General features: G+C 41.6%; 1 protein-coding gene across 1 annotated transcript in view; it reads left to right on the top strand.

The window, feature by feature from the left end:
* The window catches only part of adamtsl5 (ADAMTS like 5), a 63,874-nt gene that overhangs the window by 16,606 nt on the left and 25,899 nt on the right, over positions 1–21,369 (top strand). Inside the window, exon 2 of the mRNA XM_085408252.1 lies at positions 8,797–8,872. Coding sequence (XP_085264378.1) covers positions 8,797–8,872 — 76 coding nt within the window. The remainder of the gene's footprint in view (positions 1–8,796; positions 8,873–21,369) is intronic.

The following is a 21,369-nucleotide window of genomic DNA, read 5'->3' as shown; positions in this document are numbered from 1 at the left end:
TATTATCAAGCTGGAGAAAGTTTTAATTCTTGGGGATTTTAACATTCATATTGATGATGCCTCATCTAATTCTGCAGCTGAACTTCTATCTATATCTGAGTCTTTTAACTTTGTCCAACATGTCTCCGGTCCAACCCATGTAAAAGGCCATACCTTGGACCTTGTTTTTTCCTTTGGCCTCAACATTGGCAATGTGTTTGCTGAGGATGTACATTTGAGTAATCATAACCATATCTTTGTTGAACTTAATTTTAGCTCTAAACAGACGCCTGTGAAGTTAAAAACTCATAGACGCATAATAACTGAGACTACTGCTGAGAGGTTCTCCATTATGTTTGACAGGTCTCCACTTTTTACCGGAAACGATGTAAATGTTCTTATTCAGTCTTTTAATAGGGAATGCACATCCATTTTGGATCAACTGGCACCTATTAAAACAAGCTCGGCTTTACAAAAGAAGACATGCCCTTGGATAAATGAGTCTATCTTAAACTTAAGGAGAATATGCCGCAAAATAGAACGACTATGGAAGAAAACCAAACTTGACGTACACAGGCTCCATCTTCGAGATCTCATGCTCTCCTTAAATGACACAGTGAGAACTGTTAGATCAGAATATTTTTCTAGACTCATAACAAAAAACAAGAGAAATCCCAAGTTTCTTTTTGACAAAGTTAGTGCTATTGTCTCCCCAGATGTGGTACCTTTAGATGTACACTCTAAAGTAGATGTTAATAAACTCCTCCGATTTTTTGTTGATAAGATTAATGACATCAATGCTAAAATCTCCCCAAAGCTTTCTTGTTCTCCGAGTCAGGCACTCCCTTTGTACTCCTGGTCGACTTTTACAACAGTAACATATGATGAAATAGCAGCCCTGGTTGACAAAATGAAGCCGTCCGAGAGCCCCTCAGACATTATCCCCACTAAGCTTTTTATTAATGCCTTTGACACCATTGGTCCTTGGGTTGTGAACCTTTTTAATGTTTCTCTTCAGACTGGGGTGTTCCCCAGCTTTTTTAAACATGCCATTGTGGAACCAAGGCTCAAAAAACCCAACCTGGACCCAACACTACTTCAAAATTTAAGACCTATCTCCAAACTCCCATTTATGTCAAAACTCCTTGAGAAGGCAGTAGCTGTCCACTTTACGGCATACTTGGAGAAATATAACATCCATGACCGTTTTCAATCTGGGTTCCGTAAATTGCATTCCACTGAGACAGCACTACTGAAAGTTACTGATGATATTATGATGTCAGCAGACTCCAGAGAATACACAGTCCTAGTCTTGTTAGACCTTACCTCAGCCTTTGATACAGTCAACCATACCATAAATGGTAAATGGCCTGCATTTGTATAGCGCTTTATTCAGTCCCTAAGGACCCCAAAGCGCTTCACACTACATTCAGTCATTCACCCATTCACACACTGGTGATGGCAAGCTACATTGTAGCCACAGCTGCCCTGGGGCGCACTGACAGAGCCGAGGCTGCCGGACACTGGTGCCACCGGGCCCTCTGACCACCACCAGTAGGCAAACATGGGGTTAGTATCTTGCCCAAGGATATTTGGCATGCAGCCAGGACGCAGCCTGGGATCAAACCACCGACCTTCTGATTAGTGGCTGACCTGCTCTGCCACCTGAGCTACAGCCACCCATCCTGATAAACAGACTGAGAGACCTGGTTGGGATGTCTGGCTCTGTTCTAGACTGGTTTTCATCTTATATATCTGAAAGGAGTTTTAGTGTGTCTGCAGACCAGATCATGTCGGAATCTACAGAGTTGTTGTGTGGAGTTCCTCAGGGCTCTGTGCTGGGACCTATTCTGTTTTTAATATACATTCTTCCTTTAAGTCAGATAATACAGCAGTTTCCTGAAGTATTTTATCATCTTTTTGCTGACGATATTCAGCTACATTATTCGTTTAAGCCTGCTGAAGCTCATAAGCTCTCCAATCTGATTGACTGTTTAACCAACATTAAACAATGGTTGAACAATAACTGCTTACAGCTAAACCCGGCCAAAACAGAAACTCTGATTATTGCACCAGGCAGTGCAATACCTGATATTAAACGGCGACTGGGTGACTTAGGTTCCTCACAGAAACATAACCTTAGAAACTTGGGTGTCATTTTTGATGAAGCTTTTTCTTTGGAGGGGCATTTAAATCAGACAGTAAGAACCTGCTTTTTTCACCTGAGGAACATTTCTAAACTTAGATCCATCGTGTCAACAAGTGAACTCAAGATGATAATACATGCTTTTATCTCTACAAGACTTGACTACTGTAACAGCCTGTTTACTTGTTTAAACATGAAAGGGCTAGCCCACCTACAGGTTGTTCAAAACTCTGCAGTGAGGCTACTGACCCGCTCGAACAAGGGTGCTCATATGACCCCTGTTTTAAAGTCGCTGCACTGGCTACCAATCAGATTCAGGTTCCATTTTAAAATTCTAGTTTTAACTTTTAGAGCATTACAGAGACACCCCCCCCCCCCCCCCCCCCACCCCCACTGCTGATCTGATTCATACACATACCTCCACTCGTAACCTGAGGTCAGCAAACCAAAACCTTTTAGTGGTCCCCCACACTCGTTTTAAAACCCGAGGGGACCGATCTTTCCAAGCTGTTGCACCCAGATTGTGGAATGCACTTCCCCTATTTCTACGGGGTTTGGACTCAGTGGAGACCTTCAAAAAGCAGTTAAAGACATTTTTATTTCAAAAAGCTTTTAATTAGACCAGGGTTTTCATGGTGTATTTTATGACTGTATTATGTTTTTACCTTGTAAAGCACTTTGTGACATATGTCTGTGAAGGGTGCCTATATAAATAAACTTTACTTACTTACTTACTACTTACTGTACCAACTGTAGCAAATGTTCACATTTGAAATGGTCAATAAATGGTCGGACATTTAATTGATTGTTGAAATGTTTTTCTTTTTAGTTAATAGTGAAAGTTGGGTTCAATTTCACCAAAACATAGATAGTAATCTGACAAGTAAACTAGTTATAAAGTAAATTACACCATGTGTTATATTGTTGTAATGTTGGAAAATATGATGCTTAAATATATTCAAGCAGCAGCTGATCTAATTTACCCACCGTTTTTAGATTAAATGAGTCGTAACTTCTAATGTAAAGTTCAACGTAATAAATGATATACCGTGTTTATCTCTAGCCTGGTTTATTAGCTTTACTCTTTTTGAATAAAAGCACAGCTGCTTGATGATTTTAGCCATATCCTGTTCGTCATTTGTTTAAAAATTGTTTGTGCTTTTTGGTCTTTTTCTAAAGTCATGAGCTCCACTAATGTCAGTCCAAATAAAAAACTAGTCTCACGTTGATTAGAGCCATTGCCCTCCCCCTGCCCTGCAGCTATTCGCTAATGTGCTGCTATAGTCTTAATGAGAGCAGGAGGAGGCGGGCTGACTCCTGCTCACCTCTGTGCAGGCCCCTGCAGTGAGGGGGCCAACCAGTCAGTCGCTGCTGCTGATCTTTTCATGTTCAACAACAGCAGCCAAAGATCAAGTGAAACTTGAGAAATGACTCAGTTTTGTGGGTTCCTTCATCGATCTACATTCACATAATGTTGTTTTTGTGAAACCATGCTCATTCATAAATGAGTAAGTGTTGCTTATCTCTGGAAAACTGATGATTCTTTTTAATGAACATAATAAAAAAGCAGTTCTCTTAACAAATATTGTCACTGAGAAAATGTGTTTATTATTGTAAATTGGCTGTAAGTGTGAATGGGTGTGTCTGTGTGTCAGCCTTCTGATAACGGGCAGCATATTCAGCATATATACTTTGCCTCTCACCCTTGACAGCTGGGAGAAGCTTCAGCCTCCTTGTGAGCCTGGATTTGAAAGGCAGTGAAGAAAGGGGAGGGTTGGATCACAACAAACCATTTAGCAAAAAACATTCTGTTTTCTTTCTTGCATGTATATTATACTTCATTCCCCAACAAATGGTTTGCATATAGTGCATGATATGAAGGATTACATTTTTATTCTCTTTTTGTTGTGCAATCCCTCATTTCTCATGCAGCTCCATTCAAACTGGAACTAACTGAGTTAAAAAGAAGAAGATTAATGCAAGCTCAAAGTGGATTACATGTCTAAAACAAGCCTGCTAATTGATTTATTATAGGAAAAACACACCCATAAAAACATCTGTCCCGCCCAGGACACAGCACAGAACTGCAGCACAGGCCTGTTTGTTTTCACTCTCAAATACTCAAAGATATGGGAATGAATTACAAACACGTTTTGGGCTCTCGTGATCCTTGTACAGAGATTCAAATCTTAAAAACAGTGCAGTCGCATTTAGAGCTCCACTTTGATGATGATTACATGTATCTGGTGGAGAATCTGTCCTGTTCTACCAGAATAAAACCTACAGTGCAAAGACATGTACGCATTTTCATGGATGACTGCCATTTTGGAAAGAAATCAATTATATATGCTGTGCGAAATTCTTGAGCCAACCATCCATCTTCTTCCGCTTAGCTGGGATCAGGTCGCAGGGACAGCAGCTGAGGCAGGGTGGAGGGAGACCTCCCTCTCCCCTGCCACCTCCTCCAGCTTGTCCGGGGAAACACCAAGGCGTTCCCAGGCCAGCCGAGAGATATAATCTCTCCAGCGTGTCCTGGCTCTTCCCCGAAGCCTCCTCCCAGTGGGACATGCCCGGAACACCTCACCCAGGAGGCATCCTTGTCCGATGCCCGAACCACCTCAACTGGCTCCATTCAATGTGGAGGAACAACAGCTCTACTCTGAGCCCCTCCCGATGGCTGAACTTCTCACCCCATCTCTAAGGGAGAGGCCAGCAACCATTCCGCTAATTTCCTTTGGCTAATTTCTGCCGCTTTTATTCGCGATCTCGTTCTTTCTGTCACTACCCACAGCTCGTGACCATAGGTGAGGGTAGGGGCGTAGGTTAACTGGTACTTTCACCCTCAGCTCTCTCTTCACCACGACAGTACAGCGTCCACATCACTGCACATCTCTGTCAATCTTCTGCTCCCCTCAGTTGTGAACAAGACCCCGAGATGCTTAAACTCCTCACTTGTCCCTGACCCAGAGTGGGCACTCCACCCTTTTCCGGCTGAGGACCATAGCCTCAGACTGGGAGGTGCTGATTCTCATTCCCGCCACTTCCCACTCGGCTGTGAACCGCTCCATTGTGACCTGGAGCCCACCACCTGATAAAGCCAACAGAACCACATCATCTACGAAAAGCAGAAACGAGATTCTGACACCACCCAAGTTGTTACGCCTAGAAATTCAGACCATAAAACTTACGAGTCCAGCGCTTGTTGAGACCAAGCTCTTCCAGCGGGTGTATAAGGATCAAATGGCCCGTAGTAACCCGCCAACCCTCATTATTTTATACTTAGCTAGGAAAAAGAGAAATATTTACATAATACAAAATTAGGCAAAAACAGAGTTTATACAATTATAACAAGCCTGAAAGTCAATATTTGGTATGACCATCTTTATTCAACACAGCTTGAACTCTTGTAGGCAAATCTACTTGTAATTTCTTTAAAAGTGGTCTTTAGGAATAGTTCTCCAAGCCACCCGAAGAACACCCAAAATGTATCTTTGGATGTTGGCTGCATTTTTTTGTTTTGCTTTTTTTTGTTGTTGTTCTTTGTCAAGGTGATCCCACTTTACAATAAAGTTGAGTTCCAGGCTCTGGGGAGGCCAATCCATGATTGATATTGTTTACTGGCACATCTTCTTTTGTCCCTGAAAGACACACTCACACCATGTTGAGACACGCCAAGTTTCTGGCTAATAGCTCTTTGGGGCTTATCGTGCTGGTGCAAAAGTACTAACTAAAGTACTAAGCATTGAAAAGAGCTTATCAGTTAATGTTAGATAGCTACCTAAAATCAATACATGCTCATTACATGTCACTGGCATAAGCATGCAGGGGTAGTAGTGACAAAACGAATCAAAATTTATTTCCAGTGTCCTCACTGACCACACAGGTTGTTGTGGTAAAGAAGTATTGGTGACTGTGCTTTATTGGCACGGTTAGAGGAAGTGTGTTTCCATGCAGTATCTGGTCTTTAAATCTAAAATCATTAGCCGTTTCCAGGTCCAAACTTTCAGGTCAGGGACAAATGTAAATCATGGCAGGATGCTGTAAACGGACCAAACTTCAGTCAGGAGAACAACTGAGATAATCCATCCACAATTTGGCTTAACAGAGCAGTTAAAAAACAAACAAAAGAAAGCCTTGTTTTGCTTTCCATGTGGATGTTTCTGTGTGATGTGGCGTGTCACATACAAACAATGACTAATATGGATTTAATATTGTTCAGTACCAGTGTACAAGGCAGCACGGTGGTTAGCACTGTTGCCGCACAGCAAGAAGGTCCTGAGTTCAATTCCACTATCAGGCCAGGGTCTTTCTGTGTGGAGTTTGCATGTTCTCCCCGTGTTTGCGTGGGTTCTCTCCAGGTACTCCGGCTTCCTCCCACCGTCCAAAGACATGCAGCTTGTGGGGATAGGTTAATTGGATAATCCAAATTGCCACTAGGTGTGAATGTGCGAGTGAGTGTGAATGGTTGTCTGTCCTTGTGTGTTGGCCCTGCGACAGACTGGCGACCTGTCTAGGGTGTACCCTGCCTCTCGCCCTATGACAGCTGGGATAGGCTCCAGCGCCCCCCGCGACCCTGAAAAGGATAAGCGGAAGCGAATAGATGGACGAATGGATAGTACAAGTGTATGATTTGATGTTAAAAACACCAAACTTGCAAATCTAGTGGCTCTTAAGCTGTGCACACAGTGGAAATGTATATAAAATTGTGACCGCGTCTTCCTTTAATTGTGATTAATGTTCTCCTCTTTCGGTCACTGCGACCTTCTCTTTTCCTCTGATAAGAATTCTCCCATGTAAGGCCAGGACAGCAGCCGAGTCTCCGAAGGGAAGGGCTGCCCAGCCAAGTGTGAGGGAGATGTAGCGAGATGTGTATCGTTTAATTGGACAGGGCAACCTACTGACCTGGGACTGAGCCAACAGCCAACTCCAAAAGCTTTAGAGCAGCTCAGTGTTTATGATCAGGGGAGAGAGCTAGATGAGCTGAGATGTGGGGGGAGAGGGCACAAGTAAAGAAATGGAGGATATTGAGTTGCCGTTCACAAATGAAATCTGTCTGGCATTTTTATTTTGTCGACTTGTCTTAATGAAAATAAAAATGTTCCATCACAAAACACTCAAAAGTATGACACACTGTGACTGTCTACAAAGCAGCGCAAGGAAGCAATCAAAGAGCTTTTCCCAGAATCACTGAGACTTCTCAGAAGAAAGCAGTCATCCTTTGGTGAATCAGAGGATGGATGTGTCATTGTTGAGTTTAACCTGGAGGTAAGGAAAGAGATGAGGCAGAAAACACAGTCACCGTGAAGCTCAACAGAGACTTTATCTGGTAGAATCTCACCGCCTCACAGTGGTGTTACTGCAGTTACCTAGAATTGCTTTTGAATTAAAAATATATTCATTTATTCAGTGGTTAAACCTGTCATTTTCAGATTTGTAAGGTCAGCGTCATTTACTAAATGTAAGTCTGATCAAGCTTTGCACATCTGGTCACTACATTTCACATCTGTGGGTTGTTCATTACAAAATCATTCAGAAGATTAAAATAATCTCTAGTGGAAATCCTGGGTTCAAATATTACATTTCACGTTAATATTACATTACAATTTAGAAACAATCTGAAATAAATTCCAATTTACTTATTTTCACCCTAAAAGGATGTCACTGTTGCTCTTGTTTATGTCGAATTAAGTTCAAGATGTAATTCTTAGAAGTCCTAAAAGTGCTTAAAGTGGATGAAGACAGGCTGGGGGATATGGTTGAATAATCCAGAAAAGTACATAAGTCGACTTTGAGTCAGTACAGTTTTGTCAAACAGTGTACCTTCATGCTTGAGCAGGTTGCTGTACTGACGACTGAGTCAGACAAAGTCAGACAGTGTGAGATAAAAGGGTTTAAAAAACAAAATGTTTGTATCTGTGCCAAATAAAATGATCAAAGACTGCAAAAAAGAAACTACAAAAAACAAGCATCAATGTCAGTTCTGTCACCATCTTTGTCTGAATTCTAACTTGGTCAGCTCCAATTCTTGAATTACGACTTGCCACCTTCAGAAAGACTTGATCTATTCAAGCAAACAGGTCATCTGAACATATTTAGTTCAGCCTTATTAGTACCTGATATATTCAAGAAATCCATCATCAACAAAATTATCTGTTAAGGCTAAAATTGAATGTACAGTGAGTTGATACCAGCAGAGAAAAGAAAAGGTTTCATGTGGATTATTTGATGCTAAAGGTCAGCAGCTGAGTGGGAGGTAAGGCGAGGGGAGTGGTGGGACAGTAAGGCGGGCAGTCACCACCTCTCAGAATCTGTGGGAGTTAATATGATACTGTGGGGGTGAGTTGGGGGAGTAGGGTGGGGGGAACGAATGATACTTACTGAATCGGGGGACATTCCTGACCTTGGCTGCTGCCCTCAGGGGTTCAGGGTAGTATGGCAGCTTATTTGTGTATATTATCACTGACCTAAAGACCTCGTCTGTTTGAAGTGTCAGCAGTGCCTTTTCTTCCTCTATCCTCTTTTGTCTTCTCTGTCTCCTGCTCAAACATGTTTGCAACAACATGTACATCTTTACTTCTGCAGCTCTTCATTCATGTGTATCTGATGTGTGAAACAGCAAAGGGCGACGTCACCAAGCGACTGACGGGGTTTGTTTCTCTCTTTGTCTCTAGGAAGCTGACTCTTTGCCAGGCCCTGACCTTTGTCCTGCTGCTGGTCCTTCCCGTGTCCCTGTCCTCCCCGCAGAGCGTAAGCCCAACCCACCCACATCAGCACAAGCTCGTCAGCCAAGGCTCCTTTTTAAATGACGTGACTCTGTGGAAGCTTCCTAAGCTGTACTGAGTTGTCATGAGTTTGGTTCTTAAGCTTAACCAAACTGAGGCTGGGATTAACCATCGTTTTCATTTTCATACTTTTATGATGTAGTGGCAAACAGCAGATACACTGAAACATTAGCTTTTCAGTCAAATCATCAGTCTTAAGGGCAGAGGCGGAGGCAGACATTTGATACACCTGGGGCTTAGCCCTAAAGGGTAGTATGCATGTGGGATGGGGGGGGGGATTAATAGGCTCTGTTTTGAGTTTTGTTCAAAAGAAAGAATGACTTCATATAAGAAAAAATATATATATTTCACATATGCAGGACACCTTAAACTATTTTTATAATTAAGCAGCAAGGCAGAACAAAGTCGGGCTGTATCAAGACACGAGGACTAAACCCCAATTCAACCAGACCCAGAACTGATCCGGAATTAAAACAGGACTACAACAGTTCAAAATCAGGACTACTTAGGATTTAACCAAAACAGAATCGTAATCAGAACTAGATGATAGTAGCACTAAAAATCATCATAGACCTGCACTACACTTATTTTTTTAATTCTACCAAAGTCCACTATTTAGATTCAGAAACGTTTATATAATTATTTAGCCGTGTTGTGCAAACAAGCCTGCAAAACTCAATAAATATAGAATCTGAAAAATAACAAACCTAACGGTGATACTTTTGGTAAACAACCATTTGACTAACATGTGTGTCTCACCTGCTCTTGTTCTCTCTCTCCCTCTCTGTTCCTCTCTCTCCCTCTCTGTTCCTCTCTCTCTCTCTCTCTCTCTCAAACAACAACATCATCAAATATACAGTTGAAACCAGATGTTTAAATACTCTTCAGATAAAAACACTTTTTTAATTGTAACATCAAATCAGACTAAATGTTTATTTTTTTTAGATTGATAAATATAAAAACATATTTGTTAACTTTAAGAGTAAAGAGAGAAACTGTCTGTATTTCTTAATTTCAAATGGCACCAAATTGTATTCAAACTGAGCCACACTTATGGAGCTCCACAATTCTTTTTCTGGTGTTTTGGTTGACATCTCTTAATTTTCCCATGTCACAGAAACAGGCTCTGTGTTTTGCCTTATATGCATCCACAGCTGTGCCACCAGTTTACTCACATGGACTCTACTAACCAATCAGAAGCTTCTTCAGCTCAGAATGGAATCGTCTGCAGTTTTCTTATTAATGAACAATAAACTTAGTGTACATGTAACCCTAAATTTGACGAAAGTGATAAAAAATAGAAGCTCTGTCTCTCTTTATTCTGACATTTAACTAATTCAAAAGATATTTCAATATTTATTTATCCAAAACAAAACAAGTTTACTCTAAATTTATGTTGTACAGTAAAAACATGTTCTTGTGTTTTCCATAAAGTGTATGTAAATATCTGGTTTCAGCTGTGAATGTACTGCTGTGTGTTGAAGTTCCTCTTGTTTTGCATAGAAATATACTGAACAACATACAAAGCATAATATATAAAATAACATCTACCTGAGCTTTTTCTTTGAAAGAAGCTCCTTATGTCCATTCTTGTATATCAGTGCATTACTGAAACCGATTTATTTAGCCGTGGAGGGAAACAACTGAAAATATGAAATGTAAGCTAAGACTCTCTAAAGAAACAGCATTGTTGTTGTTCCGCTTTTCATTTCGCCGTTTGTTGATTCACGTGAAGAGAAAGTAACGTAATATGGGTCAAGTGATCAGTTTGATATCAATCTTTTGTGATTCACCGTCATATTTACATTATTTGTACAGTACGAATGATTTGCTTTGGTACCTGGTCAAACGTCAGTTCTCCTCTGTCTGCCTCCCTGCGCTTCTCCAACAGCGCACTCGCAGACAGCAGCTCCCCCCGCCCCCTCGCTCAGTGTCTGAGCTCGGATCATACCAATATTAGGGGGGATTTACGCACAGTCATAAATTCCCAAAGTGTGCACTATGTGCTTCGAATACTGTGTGTAGTTTTTGTTTTATACAGTTGTCAGCCAGGCATCTAACTATGAAAAAATTACACTCCAAAAGACCCCAGGCTTCTTAAAAAACGACCCGGGCTTAAGCCCAGCAAGCCACCCCACCCCACCGCTCCGCCACTGCTTAAGGGGTGTTCAAATTCATAGGCTGTATCCTCCTGAGGACCCGGCCTTAGCGGTCCACGTGGGCCGGGTAGGCCAGAAGTGAGCGGCTGTGAAATTGGACGGTCCAGCCTTCAGATTTGCGTCACCAGCTGTCTCGGTGGAGTTTAGCTGTCTGCTCCTTTCTATCTAAAATATAACAGGACACAGGAGTAAACTCTCGACCATCTCACACTTCTGTTTAATCAGTTTTCTGTTTGATGTTTATTTAGCTGTGTGAAAACTAGAACTTTAATCTCAGCCAAACCGATTTACTCAGGAACAAATAAAACATTGAAATAAAAACAAACAATAACATTTTTAAGTTATTAAGTGACTTATATATCACGTTTAACCTGAGTAGCGAAAGACTGTGGGGGTCTGAAAACCATGTGTCGGGAGTTTGCCATTCTCAGCGGCTCTAGTGACCCTCGAGCTCCCGGCGAGATATCGAGCTGGTGGGTAACAGACGTCTCCTAAAATGTCGGAGCACTTTTGCAAATATGTGACATTGTGATAAACCAAGCAGATATTTGAACTTTACACAGCTACATTCTCGCCTGAAAATATCTTAAAAGTGAAAGAGTAATAAGAGTAACAACTAAGTAGCGTCCGCCATTATTGGAAACTGGAATTGGCTGGGCCGTACAATGAATTCTGGAATATTCTGGGGAAAATGAGGACGCATTTGTCGACCATATTTGGCGGAGTCTACGAATTTGGACACCTCCATAGTTTAGCTAAGAATTCACTTTTTTTGTATAGCTGCTAACAGCTAACAAAAATCGCTCGCTCTCAAGCCAACAAATGTTCTGGTGCTAATTATAGACTGTATATAAAAGATAAACATAGCGACCTTGATGAAAAGGTCACACATTAGTTTTAAACTCTTCATAGCTTTGGACAGATTGTGTTTTGGAGTGGCCAGAGGCTGGAGGGCTAACATATTAGCTCAGCTCAAGGTAGCAAGCTTGGTTAGTACGCTAACCAACAACTCTACCTTGCAGCAGGATGGATTATTTGTAATAATATCTTCCAGAAAGCACCAACACCGATCAGCTGTAGCTGCCTAGTTTGAGACACCTGTCATTAAAAGCAGCTACAACCCCGACTTCAGTTTCAAGATGGCTGTTAAAAAAATAACAACTCGCTCATGCTCTAGTAGAAACTGAAGGAGTTTTTGTACCAATTCTACATTGACCTAATGTTTAAGCCCCAGAGGAGACAGCTTGATGGTAATGAGACACATGAATCAAGAATGGAGACATTGATCAGTAAATCAATGGTTAATAAGTGTGCTGTAAAAAATGAAAGAGTGACCTAGGAGATGCTAAAAGTTAAACAAAATGGCACTACTGGTGATTTATTTTCTCTGTTACTTGTTATTGAATCACCCACTGATGTATACTGTTGGTATTCTCCTTATTAATGAAAAATCATTATAATATTTATATTTTTTGGTGTATTTTAAATATCTTTGATCTTACTATGACAATTTTCCTGTTATAGCGCTCCATAAATTGTATTCCAGGGCTCTAGAGTGCGACCAATTTAGTCGCAAATGCGACCAAATTTTTCAATGGTGCAACTAAAAAAAAAATCTTAGGTCGCACCGGTGCGACCAACTTTTTGAGTAACAAAAAAAACCAAACAAACAAACAAAAAAAACCTCCGCAACTCTAAAAGACACACATTATGCCCCTATCGTGGTCTAAATCAATCAGAGACAGTCAGGGGCGGGGCCTCTCTGATTGGTCATGGTCCAGATATTCCCGTAGTCCTTCGTGTGTACGTTTGAAAGTGCAGGCGGATAGAGAGAGGTGAGTAGCTTGAATAAAGCGATATCGATTCATTAAATCCTGAATCGACATTTAAATATAAACTTATTTTACCAGAAACACCAGAATCTCAGGTTAAAGCTCATAAAACTATTTCAACAACCACCAAACAGTAAATGAGAGCAGGTACACGACCAAAATTCACTGAACCAGCAGCAAACCACGCTTCACATTTGATAAACATCACCATTAATTCCCTCTTACTTTTGCTGTTTTGCTTCCACCACGATAAAAATCACACTTCATGCACAGCTCTCTCTCTCTTTCTCTCTCTCTGTGTACTTCAAGAACAGTTTCCCATCTCAAATCTGTTTTCTGCATTATTCATTCGCTTATTACCCATCAGTCTACCGTTGTTTACGGCGCTGTCGACCGCTGTTTTTTTTGTTTTGTTTTGTTTACTTAACCACGTCGGACAAGAAAGACTGATTTCTGCTGTTCAATACTGAAGACATTTAAACTTTTTAAAATTATGCAAAATGCAGAATATTTTTAAGTTTATCTGCTATAAAAAGCCAGGCCAGGAAAATCTGCTTCATGTTTTTCTGAGTTTTATCCTCCGTTACTTTGACACAAAGGCCTCTGCTGTGATGTTCACATCTCTGATAAAGTCTCACAAGTGTCAGTGCTGATCAATGATCAGAATTATAATATTTCTGACTCTCTGAGGCAAAATTGAATCGAATTGGGACTTTGTGAATCGAATCGAATGGATTATAGAAATCAGTGATGATACCCAGCCCTGGTGAGCAGCCTAGGCCTGAGAGGTGGATGTAGCTGTGGGTAATGAGAAAAGATGAAAAGAACGATTGATAACTTTTTTGTTAAGGCCTGATCCGTCTGACATTCATAGCCAGCTCTGACATGAACCCATTAACCTCTGAGCACTGAAAAAGCACAGTGTGTCCAGAGAACACATTATATGTCGTCATAAATGCACTGCCCAAGTGTCCCCACTGCCTTTCAGCGGCAGGCAGCAGCAAACAGGTCGTCAGAGGAGACCGATGTGATGATTACGTTTAACATTGGCACTCTTTGGCAATATTGTAGACAAAGCACTTTGTACAAGCACAAGATTGTTAGTTAATCATTTACAAATCAATATTGTCTGTATAGACAGAAATTTCCCCCCCAAAAAAGTGCACAGGTAAAACTACAGTGTTAAGCGATGCGGTTGAAAAATTTGGGTGCGCCTAACTTTTGTGCTGGTGCGCCTAAGAAAAAAAATTTAGGTGCACCAGTGCAACTGTGGCAAAAAGTCAGTCTAGAGCCCTGTATTCCCACAGATTTTAAGGAATTCACTGAAAGTTGGATGACGTATGTGTTGAGTTTTGCAAGAATGGAAGAGAGTGTTTTAACAAATGGCATCGTGTTTTATTTGCATGTGAAACCTGCCAGCGCCTAAAGCCATATCCCAAAGCCGCCCCCACGTTATCCTGTCTTCATGCCTTCTTTTTCTTACAGTTCAGAGTTAAATATTGTGATTAAGGCCATTTGTGAGGAAGAAAAATCCCAACTTTCAGGTCCCAAAGAGGAAAATCCAGCTCATTTAGATAATAAACCAATCACAGACCATAGACTAGTCACAGCGATTGAGCAGATTGGCTTTTTCTTGCAGGGTGTTTGTCCTCTGATGGGATTTTGTCTTGAGCAGAGGAGCGCTGCTCCAAGCCAGCATCCTCATTGTCTCCTATTCTGTTGTGTTTGTCGCTGCTATGCCACCTTTTCCCATCTTACCGCATCTTTCATCGCTATTTGTCTTGAGGTCAAGCAGACAACCATCCAACCTTCCCCGAGGGCTGACTGGAATAACCACACTCAGACACTGCCCCCCCCTCCCAGCTGCTGTGACACCTGAAACAGACCAATGGATCCATTCTTCATTCTTCATTTTCGTGTTACAGTTGTGTCATTTCAAAAAGACTAGTAACACATTATTTTCAATCCTTGTTTCAGAGTTGTTTACACTGCTGAAACATCTTTTGCTCTCGGTCATTGTTGCAGCTGTGCTGGCAGCGTCTCGGGTGGCCACGGCAAAAACAGAACATGAAATACACCAGACTTGGACATGGTGTAACCCCGCCACAGGCTTGGTGTATTTCCCCTTGGATTCAGAGAACAGCATGTACAGATGTTATTGCTTCACTTTTATAGGGCTGTGATGCTTCTGCGTTTCTTTGTTCTCACTGGGAACTTTGGTTTATGGCTGCAAAGAAACAGCCATTTCAGTTACTGTGTAAGCCTTACTGCAGCGCCCCCAGCTGTGTGGACGCCAGTATCTGCAGGTTGTTTACGTGTCTTTAAGTGTTTCTAGATACTGCAGCTCTCATAATTATCAAAAACATCTATGCTACGTGAAATCATATGCTTACAACTGCTACCGATATTTAGTGATTAATAAAAAAAAAAATTGCATTCATCACCACAAAAAACAATCATTCGTCTCTTAACACCGAAACTGTTAAATGAATTCATGACTGATAAAAAAAATTACAAAGTGCAAATGAAATAAAAGGAGGAAAACTGTGAGGAGGGGGAGTTGGCCGTCCGACTGCGGTCTGGAGTGTGGGGCCTTCCTGCTGCTGCGGAGTCGGGGCGGTCTGCCTCCCCCCACCGCAGGGAAAAGGGTAACACCACCTGGGTCTGGGTGCAGTTCCCCCCTCCAGGGGCAAGGGTACCTAGACCCGGTTCGTAGAGTACGCTTGGGGAGTGTGATCGTGTGTACAGCGTCTCTTTATGTCTGTCTCCACGTTGGTTGAGTGTGGAGTAAGTGCATATGAGAGCATGAGGGTGGGAATGGATGTTTGTATCTGTGTGTGCCTGTATGTCTGTGTCTATATGTCAGGTTGGGTGTCAGGCGCCACCTCTCTGGGGACATCTCAGGCCCTCCAAGGTTTGGAGGCCTATCTCCCCCTACCACCACTTCCCCTGCCAGTGGCGGACTCCCTCAGACATCGGTGCGTTGGTGGTTCTTTGTGTCCGGGGATGGGCGTCCAGGTACACACCGGCTCACTCCTTGGCGGCCGCTTATCGGGGCCTGGAGCCTGGGGCTCGCTCGGGCCACTTCGGAGGTGGGGTGCCCCCGGCCTCTCGGCCTGGGGCTCGGTCACTCAGGCACAGCTGGCTGCCGGCGGAGCTCACGGGCGCGTCACTGCAACTCCCCCTGGCTTCTGCTCCGCGGCTGCTGAGTGAGCCCTCATCTGGGACTCTCCTCAGCTCTTTCTGGGACAGTGGCGCGGCTGCCCCTCTGTTGGTCTTCCTTGGTCTCTTGTGTTCTGGGGGCCTCTGGATGTCTGGAGTTTTGATCTCCTCCATACCTGCTTCATGCCCTGGAGGACGGGGCTGTGGCCCCCCCACACCCTCTAGCAGATCATTACATGAAGGAACCTTTTAAAAACAAGCGCGTCCATGCTCACAGGTGTACACACGGGTGATCACACACACAAACTACACCCTTTTTGGCTCCTACCTCAAAGCACACTGTGTGCTGTCGATCTTACATGCTGCACAATAATGTTTAATATTTAGTATTTACTGTCATATTCCCATATATCATTGTGATGTTGTTTATTCTATTACTCTTGTTTTCTTCTGCTTGTTTTCTTTTTTCTTTCTCAGCAGGTGATCCAGGTGATCGATATATGCATTTTTTTTTCTCTGCCCGTTCTGTTGGTTTTTGTCTTTTGCCCTTCTCCCCCGTCCCTCTTCTCAGCTGTTTTTCTTTCCCTCTTTCTTTCTCCCCTTCTTTCCCCCAGTCAAGTCTGTCCCGTATTCAGTAAGTGAAAATAAAATAAACAATAAAAGGTGAATCAAATGGACCATTACGGCAAGGCTGGGATGGTCAATTTGGTAAAGTAAATCCGTTGGGCATCTTTGTTTGCCTTTAGACAACAATTCTGATGGCAAAAGAGCCAAACGGGACAGGCAAAAAAAAACAAAAAAAAGAAAAGGAGGAAAACTGTGGACAAATATACTAACATAACAACATCAACTCTATAATCACACAGATCAGATGCTTGAAATATTTACCTGAGACTTGAACAACAGAATAGTTCAAATCTTCACCCCTGACTCCCAAAGCTGCATGTTAAATTTGCAGATTAGGATTTGTTTCTCGGGCACAAAACTCACATTTTTAACTAGAGAGCTTCAACTTTTACACAACTTTACACAGATTAAAACACTGAATCAGGAATAATGTCTTCCTTTTGATCTGACCACAAACTACAGTAATTATCTTAATTACATTAATGCTTTCCTGCTTTATTTGGAGCACAAGTGTCATTCTTTGCAGGTATATTTTATACAAATGACACATCAGACTCCCCTCTATATGAGTGTGTATCGACCCTGGAGAAAAGACCCTTTGTCCATCCAGCTTACAGAATGGAAACAGTTATGCCAGGTCAGACAGTCGAACAACGTTACACTGTGGCAGTTTACCTGCACGCTGGCTAGAGAGACGTAGACTCTTTACTCCGTCTCTCTTTCTTTATGCAGTTTGCTTTGTGCAAAGAAGACACTTTTTTCTCTGTTTGGTGTGAATGGTGGAGGAGAGATGGGGACATTGTAAAGGTCATAGGTCAACTTAGTTAATTAGAAAGCTAGTCCGACCCATTGACAGCTGTTATCAAGGCTAATTTGGCTGGCGCTGATGCTAATGACAGTGACCTCAGGTGACCCTGCCATAGTAATGCTGGACAGTTATAGCAAAGGTCACTCTCAGCTTTGTGTGTAACGTTGTATGAGGGTGTGTTTGCATCTAACCATTTTTTTTTTTTTTATTATGAGACACTTTGTCGCTTTTTCTCCACACACGTAAATGCCAGACGTTCAAAGTACAGAGGATTTGTTTTGAAGTTTTAGATGTGGGAGTTTTAACATGTTGATTTATGGATACCAAAAGCCATTTAATGTTGAGCTCGGGGGATTCAGACGGCTTTTAATAACAGTTCTTACATGATGAATTTTATCTTTTGTAAAGTGGCTGTCACACTTTGAAAAACAGGATTGATGTAACCCCAAGGTGAAACTGTTCGTCATGTACTGCAGTCAGGAAACATGAAATGGCTAAATCACAGTTTATCTCCTGACTGTGCAGCTACATGAAGCAGTTTTCACAGTCACTGCTGATCTGTTGTTCATTTTGAAGGGTTGCATTGTTTTCAGCTCATTATATCCTCTAACTTTGTTTTTATATTTCTGTCAACATATTTACAGTGCAGACCTAACCTGCTACTGGCTCCCTGTTAAACCCAGAATTAAGTTTAAAATCCTCTCATACAAGGTCCTGAATAATCCGTCCCTATCGAGTCTTAAAGACCTCACAGTACCGTATCACCCCAACAGAGCACTTTGCTCTCATAATGCAGGCCATCCTGCGTCATTTAAAGGTAGAATGGGAGTTCGGATAAACCTTTTTGATAGAGGTGGATCAGGTGACCCTGAATCCACCTTTTGACATGCTGAAATAGGCTTAGGCTGCTTCCCATGATTCACTGACTGCTTCTTATTTTATTTTTATCTATTTTATTTAGAAAGCGGGGCAACATATTAATGAACATTTAAACAGATGTAAATATGCCAGATTATAGCCTTTGGCTAATTTCCATCTGTAGACCCTCTGGCAGGTTGGTGTTACACACATGTTAGTAAAAACATACAGAGACACTATTTACAGATCATGTGACAAGGACAAAAACAGTGATCACATTATATTAGAACAGACAATGACAAGAAGAGTGGACACAGAGGACAATATAGAGAACAATAACGGAAACACATCAATTATATTGCACAAACCCCAGTATTGCACATGCCCTGACTGTCCTGATATTGCACTGACCCATTACACTAATAGTTGTTTCCCTTTTTGTAATACACTAACTCTTTTTCACGTCCAATATAAAGCATGATTATTAAACATGGTCACATGTTTGTGTCCCTCAGCTGCCCTTTTAAGTGACTCTTAAACATGGGGAGACTTTCCCTCACCGACAGTGGAAGACTATTCCAGAAGCTCACTCCCTGATATGACAGAGCATCTGTGAACAGGTGCTCCGTCTAAATGTCAGTTCACAATCACCTCTCACAGTGGCTCGAGTCAGTCGAGACCCGGCAACACTGCTAGACTTTTGTTTAATAAAAATCACTCATTGGTGGAGGCGTCAGACCATGTACAACTTTGTATACTAGACAGGCAGATTTGAATAATTTGAAATTAGTAAAATTTAGAAACTTGTATTTATCTAAAATTTAACAATGGTGATATGAAAAAGGGTTTTTTTATCTAATATTTTCAATGCTCTTTTGTAGCACACTTCGATTGGCCCAATAGCAGCAAAGCTCATATAGTAATACAGTATTCAATATGAGCCAGTATCATAGAGTGCAGGAATGTAATCGCTGCCGTGTCTGTAAATGATGTGTGGATATGTCTAAAGTTCTGTATATTAACATTTACAGTTTTCACTATTTTTTTAACGTGTTTTTAAAGGATAATTTAAAAGTCTAGTAGCACTCCCAAATACTTAAATTCCTCAACATTAATTAGTTCTTGTGCACCCAGGCGAACTTTTACTGCAGCCACGGTTGTTATAGGTTTACTAAAAAACATCGATATGGTCTTTTTAACATTAAGGCACAGGCATTCTGCCATTTTTGTAGATCATGTAATGCCAATGAAAGCATCATCAGCAGTTTTGGCTTGTGTAAAAATTACCGTATCATCAACATACATAATCATTTTTGCACACATTGGGCAGGTCATTTACATAAAGTGAAAATAACAGGGGGCCTAGAATTGAACACTGAGGGACGCCTTCCGTACAGTAAAGCTAGGGTGACTTGTAAATTGAATTGTAAGCCCAGGGAGCTGCTGTAGCCAAGGAAGCAGTGATGGTGTTAGCCCAGGGAGCTACTGTAGTCAAGGAAAGCAGTGATGGTGTTAGCCCAGGAAGCTACTGTAGTCAAGGAAGCAGTGATGGTGTTAGCCCAGAGAGCTGGGGTTTTTCTCTGTATGTATTATTGTAGGGTTGACCTTACAGTATAAAGCACCTTGAGGCGACTGTTGTTGTGATTTGGCGCTATATAAATAAAATTGGATCGAATTGAACCTTTCTTGCTAATATTAATTACAACTCAGCTTGTAGATGTTATGATCCTGAGTCTGACAACTCAGTGTTTTGTGTTTCCTTATATTGTTCTATGTTCTTGTTTATTCTGGTTATGTCTTTCGGTAAGGTTTGTCATTTGTTAGGTTTCTGTTCTGAGCCTACTTGCTCCCACTTCTCTGTGTTCCTTCTGTCTGTCCATGGTGTCACACTGTCTGCTCGTGAATCTGTCTGTTAAGTTCAATGCCTTGTCTGGTTCTGTGTCTGTGAGTTTCCTGTTTTATTCTGAAGGTCTCTGTCACATGTGAGTGTTCTCAGCTTTATGTCTGTGTCTCGTTAGCCCTGATTTCTCCCAGGTGTGTTCCCCTCCTCTCTCCCATCCCATAATTAGTCCTGTGAGTATTAAAGCCCTGTGTGTTCTCCTGCCTGTTGCTGGTTCCTCTTTGTTGCTTCCCCGAGTCTCCCTGCGGTTGTTCTGGTTTCAGGTTAGTTGTGTTAGTTTTCCCAGTTTAGGTTTCTCTTAGGTTTTGTTTTGTGCCTGCTACATTCCGGTTTGTGTGTCCATCCTTATTAATAAAGCTCACTTGCATCTGAAGCTGCCTGCATCTTGGGTCCTCTATTAAAACTCACACGGCTTGCCCTGCTAGCCGTGACAGTAGATGATTTATTTTTTCATTTAGTTACATAACTAAAACTAGGAAATAATGTCAGTATTATTTTAAACAAACATTATAGACTATAATTGAATTAACATCAGTGATCTTGGTTTACACACGTATCAGCCTTTGTTTAGTAGCCTGGCTCCTTTTTCCACTAAAGTTTATCTTAATAACAGCCAAACCAGAGTTTGACATTTTCTCATGAGCAGGAAAGCTTTGTTCTTCAACACAGCCTGCACTGGTGTAGGCAGGCTTTCTTCTTGTTTCTTCACCAGGCTTCTTGAAGGACAGTCGAAAGATCTTCTTTGCTTGAGGTTCAAGCTCTGGGGAGGTCAATCCATTATTGTTTTCTTTTTGTCACGTAAACCAAATGTCCGCAGTATTTAAAACCTAGTTCAGATTAATCATGAGCCTCATCACATTGCCACTCTTTGGTTTTAGAAGTGAAGAAGACTCCCTTTTGGATGAGAGGTGAAACGTCTTCACGGAACCTAAAGAAGTCTGTTGGATTTCTTGCTCCTTAAACTTAAACCAGGACCTGGATGAACCGACACAGACGTGGTGCAACATCAGCTGCATACAAAGAGTTTTCTGTTTCATTTGTGAACATCCATTTTTGTTGTTGTTGCAGTAAAACTCAGTAAATGTGTTGTTTTGTTGCAATACTGACACCATTTAA

The sequence above is a fragment of the Rhamphochromis longiceps genome, linkage group LG1 (assembly GCF_057381845.1).
Source record: "Rhamphochromis longiceps isolate RC_006_pf linkage group LG1, R_longiceps_female_GT1.1, whole genome shotgun sequence".
In the NCBI taxonomy this organism is placed as follows: domain Eukaryota; kingdom Metazoa; phylum Chordata; class Actinopteri; order Cichliformes; family Cichlidae; genus Rhamphochromis; species Rhamphochromis longiceps.
The sequence above is the reverse complement of the archived record's forward strand: the minus strand, read 5'-3'. Positions and strand labels throughout refer to the sequence as shown.